Source organism: Chrysochloris asiatica, unplaced genomic scaffold (assembly GCF_000296735.1).
Source record: "Chrysochloris asiatica unplaced genomic scaffold, ChrAsi1.0 scaffold00175, whole genome shotgun sequence".
Classification (NCBI taxonomy): Eukaryota; Metazoa; Chordata; class Mammalia; order Afrosoricida; family Chrysochloridae; genus Chrysochloris; species Chrysochloris asiatica.
In genome coordinates, this window is record NW_006408693.1 from 6,310,801 (window position 1) to 6,317,090 (window position 6,290).

Here is a 6,290-nt window from a genome sequence, read left to right on the forward strand (position 1 = left end):
TACGGTCTTCCTTATTCACTGTTCAGCTTTCACATGCATAAAAGGTTAGTGAAAATACCATGGCTTGAGTCAGGTGATTAGAGATTAGTGATCAGAGTATAGAAAATAAAGCAACCAAATATATGGGATAACTGCTAGCTCAACAAAAATGTTCAAGATAAATAAAAGCTTAATATAACTCATCAGGAATATCTCTATACAATTTTAATCTTAGGTCAAAATGTGAAAACAACATACTGATTTAATCTAAATTGGCAATCTGTTAGGAACAGGGGAGGAGAGTTTGTGAGGATATATGTGTGTGTGTCTGCTAGATTCAGGAAGGATGGCATTGCTGAGAAGATTCCTCATTTTCTATAGTAAGAATAAATGAATAGTACCAGTCTTGGAAAAAATAATGAAGTAATACCAGAGTATTTTGACATGTGAAGACAAAACCAGAAGAAACAGTTAAAAATTAATTACTCTGGGGAGCCAGACCTCAGTCAATAAAGATGTGGAGTGTGAAAAGAGGCAGGGGTTATCTTATCCTTCATATGCCTTGCTAAAATCTTTTTAACTATGTGTATGCATTATTTTTATAAAAATAAAATTGAAATTGAAGAAGAAAAAAAATTACTAGTATAAAAAGGATATATGCATGAAGATGTTTATCATTACATCTCTTAAAATACTGAAAATTTTTTAAAAATAGAAATCTCCAAGATTGGGCATAGTTAAAATTTTTGACTTTGCATAATTTGGAACAAATTCAGCTAATAAAATTTGTATTTATCAACAATATTTAACATGGAAGAATGCTTTTACTATAATACTAAATGAAAATGTAGGCTAGTAAATTATTCATTGTATGATTTAATTTTATAAATATGTATATAAAATCCAGAGAGATCAGTCTAGAAGGAAATTCACAAAACCATTAATGAAGTAAATTCTTGACTGATAATTTAAATTTTATTTTTATATTTCTTTAAATTTTCTAACCGTTCTACAAAAGACATGTGCAATTTTTATAATCAGGGAAAGATGACATTTTAAATAAGTCAATTTATTAATTTAGAAGCAAATTCCACCAAATTAACAAGGCCAAGAAGAAACAATGTCTATCAGTCCTAGAAGTATAATTCAGCACTGTGTCTTATTATCAAAGAATAGATGATCTGGTTAACACCTTAGTCCTCAAAAGGGTGAAACACTGGACAAGAACAGCTCAATGAAGGAGTCACAGGGTATTGGCGTGATAAAGTAAGCAATAGGGCAACTAGGAATAGGTGCCCTCTAAGCACTGAAGACTCATGTTACTAACTTCTGTATCTAGACCAAACAGCCATCAACCATCTAAACCCACTTCCACTGAGTCAATTCTGACTCATAGCGAGCCTGTATAGAGTTCTCAAGGCTGTAAATCTTTATGGGAGCAGAGAGCCTCATCTTTCTCCCACAGAATGGCTGATATGTTTGCATCAACAGCCTTGAGATTAGCAGTCCAGTGCTTATTCTACAATGTCCCCATCTAGAAGGACCTCTAATATTTTATCCTGATTGTGTGCCATAAAGGAACTTCCAGTGTACCTGATATTCTTTCTGAGTCATAACAATTTGTTGTCCTTCAGGATCTGCTTTAATATTTGCATCCTCCAGGAGAGAAAGAAAATTTAGACAACACCAACATCCGTTGAAAGAGTTAAGAAATGGATATTCAAACTGGTTATAGCAATGGAGAGATTTTGCTTTGGAACAGGACACTACAACAGCTTCCAGTTTGTGGTTTGAGATACCTAGAAAACCCTTAACTTCAATGAGAGCTGTTCTGCAGCTTTTATTTTGGGATATATCCCAAGAATCCTTTTGAATCAAGACATCTGCAACTAATAACTAGTTCTCCAAGATCAATCATATCTAGAAATTAAATATCTATCTTCATATCCTATAAGCTGGATTTATTTCATTTATGTACTCCATTTTATGAATGGCAGCCTTCTTTTGACAGCAGTGATATAGACATTTCTGTATTACCTGTAAGCCCTAGCAACCCAAATCCTGCCTCTCCCAGCACAAGGATCATCTTGATGGAACTATACTCAATCTAGCCACAGTGTTGCACCAATCCCTCTCCTTTCCCTGTCAGGACCCCATATTCATGTTGTGCCTTCAAGAACACTCCAACTCATAGTAACCCTGTATAGGGTTTATGAGGCACAACTGGTGGTTTTGAACTTCTGACCTTGTGATTAGTAGTTCAGAGCCTATCCTACAGCACAACACGATACTATGATGATTATATGTTCTCTATCAATTGTCCAATAATTTAAAAATATATGCTTTTTCAGAAAAATAAATTGTGTTCTAGAATCACCTACCCATACAGTATATTGAGGTTCCAAATTATCGCAGTCCTTTGCAAAAATGTATGAACAGTTTCCTGGGAAATAATAGTATATTCCATCAAATGTTTCAAAGTGGTACTGTCCCCAGGTTTTGCAAATCCCGTCTCTGCCATTACCCATGTTTGGAACTGAAAAGAAATATAATAATATTTAGTAGAATAAATCTATTATAAGTTTCTGATAAGATTCAGCATGGCAGATGATTCCAATTTCCATTAAAATAAATATTTTCCTTCTTTCATGATCTAAATCAGGGGTGGGGAACATCCAACCTGTGGGTTATATGGTGGTGTGGAGTCGGTTGCAACTCATAGTGAGTTTCTGAATCTGCAAATCTTTATGGGAGCAGAAAGTCTTATCTTTCTCCCACAGAACCACTGATAGTTTCACACTGCTGACCTTGAGGTTAGCAGCCCAACTTGTAACCATTAAACTACCAGTGCTCTTTAGCCATCCTATTGGTGGTGGTGGTGGTGTGCCGTGGAGTCGATTTCAACTCATAGCGATGCTGTATCCAAGGCTATAAATCTTCATAGGTACAAAAAGCCTCAACTTTCTCCCCTGGAATGGCTGGTAGTTTCAAACTACTGACTTTGAGCTTATCTGTCTGACTCATAACCACTGAGCAACCAGAATTCTTTAGCCATCCTATTACGGGTGAGTTAATTAAATATTTGACCAAATATAGCATACTAATTTTTAAGGTGATCATTTTTTATGGCCTGCGAATGAGGTTATAAAATTTGGCAGAAAAAAAATACCCCATCCCTAGCCTAAATCAAGAAAGAAATAACTAATAACTAAACTTGCCAGTTTTTCACATTTTTTTCAAAATTGCCTCGGATTATTGATAATGAATTGTTTGAATTCCGGTTAGTATACTATATGATTGCCCCAACTCTCAATGTATGTGCAATAGCAAAGCAAATCATACTATAATGTTCTCCTCCTTATCTCATTATTTTCTCATAAGTATCTCTGAAACTTACTAATTTGGCATCTTGTCCCAAGTGCCTGAAATATTTGACAGTCGCATGTACCAGTCTTAGAACAGAAAGCTCCGTTAAGGCATTCATGAGGACAAGAACCTGCAAGGCGAAAAGGTAAGTTATTTTCTGGCAAACAGCAGTTTTTATAAACATAATACATCAGGATTTTGCTTGGACTAACCGTAACCAGTATTAACTCAAACAGAAATCTGGGCTTTTTGCCTTGATGAGCTAAAGAATTAAACCCATCAAATCTCTAGATCATTTCATTATGTGTGCTGTGAAGCTCAAAAGATAGGCTTTCATATCTCAAACTACCGTAAGAGCAAAGGTTAGCCTCCTTCAAGCAATTGAAAGGTCAAGTTCCCATGTAAGGAATCCCTGTCCCAGATGATGAAAACCAGAAATACACAAGCTGCAGATGATTCTTGACGAAGTTTGGCACTGGCTACACAGCCATTCACCTCCTTCTCCAGAAGCAAGCGCTGCACTAAAAGAATAGCATCGTCATTAGCCCAACGGGTCAGGCAAAGCATAAAATCAAAAGGAAAGTCCACTTTTGAGAAGCATTAAACATTTCATTTGAAGTTTGTATTTTAATCCTGAGGCTCAATTACAAATGATGCATGCTTGATTCTGATGAGGCAAAAGACAAAGCCACAGCTGATTGTCACTAAAAATATTATCTTTCATGGGGAAAAGAAAAATCATTCAAAAGGATTATGTTAAAAAGAGGAAGCATAACTATATGCTCTGACCCTAAATTTGCCATCATCTCCTGAGTCAGCTTTAAAAAATTCAGATGAATCAGAGTGAGATTTTTTCCCTCTATTAAGGACAGGACATGCAACAACTGGCAAAACTCAAGCAGGAGGGATTTAAGTAACACATCAGAACACCTTTGAGTCACCAAAAGTATTACTAAAGAAGTTGGGCCTCTCTGGAATATGTTAAGGTCATGGAAGATAGTTATCTAAATGGGATAATTTTACTAAAGTTCTGCCAAAGGCAAGAATTAGAAAGCCCTGTAATTCCTTTCCATCTTAAAATCTGTAGAGCTAAAATGTCTCTTTACATTTAAAAACAAACAATTCTCTAAGTATATCGCATTTGAAGAAAAAATTAGTTGTTTAAACTTTGATCATAAACATAGGTCTAAAAGTGATGATTTTCATAAACTTAAATGCAGAGTTTTTATCCTAAGGGAAAGTCTATATTTAAAATGTACCCTACATCACAATCTTACATTTTCCTTAAGAACACATATTTAGACATTTAGATTTACAAATAGATGTCCTTTTAGAAATTATTTACTACCATGTGTATTCTCCTAAAAACAAATATCAAGCCAAAGCTGGTAAAGATCATTATTTTAAAGGATAAGAATTTCCAGTTCATATTACCACTTGAATTAAATTTCAAATTATCATAGGTATCTGTTTAATGGAAATGGGAAATTGGTAAGTAAAAATAGGAATACCAAGGTACCAAGAACTAAGTAACTGATTCCGAAAAAAAAAAAAAAAAAATCTGATACCCAAGGATGCTTGCCCTATAGTTATCAGCTTCATCTAAGTATTCAGTCTTGGTTATTTAAAAAAAAAAAAAAAAAAAGTATAGATTTCTATTTGTACAGAACTATGTTACTAAGTATTGTTACCACCCTGGTTCAATTTCAGCTATGTATTATATGGAAGCAATAAATAATTGATTCAATATATTCCCAAAAGGAGTCTTTTGAGAAAGTAAATATAAAAACACTTGAAACACTGACCTTTTATTTTGCTGTCACCCCAATTAATAGCTTCATGGAAAAAATATCTTGGAGAAGTTGCTTCAAACTTGAAATAAAAAAATAAGTATTAAAATGATTAAATTATTTAATTCAGCCCAAACATGCAAATTAAAAGTTTGTAAATTCACTATAAATACAGCTTAAAATGTTGACTTTATACTTCCCGGGGTTATTGAGGAAATCTCAGTGGGCTAGAAAGAGCTTTTTTGGTGGTGATTAGAAAACTGGGTTTCAAGCCTTAGTTTTGTCTTTTACATGACGGAGTGATTCACCCTCAGTTCTCTTTCACCTCACTTTTGTACAAGGAGCCTGGTTAGATGTAATCTTTGATTAACTGATTGCTTTGCCTGCAAAAGTAACAGTTTTCTAACACTTCCAAATGCAGATAGAGCTGGAGACAAAGCAGGGACTGATGGACCAATAGGCAATGGTGATCCTCCTGCCTACAGACCTACCTAGAAAGACATCAGCCATTGAGACCTTTGTTGCCACAGGATTGGTCCTGTGCCACTTTCAGTCTCCAAAGAACTGAAACTCTTTGTTCAGACAGCATTTAAATGTATCTTTTTAAAGAGTCCAAGGTAGTTCAAAATAAAAGTAAAAAACCAAACCCACTACCATTGAGTCCATTCTGAATTATAACAGCCCTACATAGAGTTTCTGAGACTATCAATCTTTACAGAAACAGAGCACCTCATCTTTCTCCCAAGGGGTGGCTGGTGGCTTTGAACTGCTGACCTTATAGTTAAAAATACAATGCATAACCCACAGAGCCACTGGAGATTCAAGACAATTCAGAGTCATGAATTAGTGAATCAACCTTAAAGTCTTTACTTCAAGTCTTGGTTCTGCCATTATTCTTCTTAGGCAAGTTCCCTAACCTCTTAGTGTCTCTGTTTACTCGTGAGTAAATTGAGATCATAAGGGTGTCGCCTTCAATTTGTGGAGTCCTGGTGCATTGCTGTAGGGTAACTACTGGACTGAACTGGACTGCTAACCGCAATGCAGGCAATTCAGACTCACCGGCTACTGCTCAGAAGCCCGATACAGAGTTGTTATTTAAATGAATAAATGATAGAACATTATTCTAACCCAAGGCCCAATTTGGTGTATGAGCTT

At 35.2% G+C, this 6,290-nt stretch overlaps 1 protein-coding gene across 1 annotated transcript in view; it reads right to left on the reverse strand.

Moving 5' to 3' along the window:
• Positions 1 to 6,026, reverse strand: part of OTOGL (otogelin-like) — a 233,420-nt gene extending 227,394 nt beyond the window's left edge. The window contains exons 1-4 of the mRNA XM_006871844.1: positions 6,006 to 6,026; positions 5,151 to 5,217; positions 3,377 to 3,475; positions 2,361 to 2,515 (exon numbers count right to left, since the gene is read on the reverse strand). Coding sequence (XP_006871906.1) covers positions 2,361 to 2,515; positions 3,377 to 3,475; positions 5,151 to 5,217; positions 6,006 to 6,026 — 342 coding nt within the window. The remainder of the gene's footprint in view (positions 1 to 2,360; positions 2,516 to 3,376; positions 3,476 to 5,150; positions 5,218 to 6,005) is intronic.
• Positions 6,027 to 6,290: the final 264 nt, after the last annotated feature.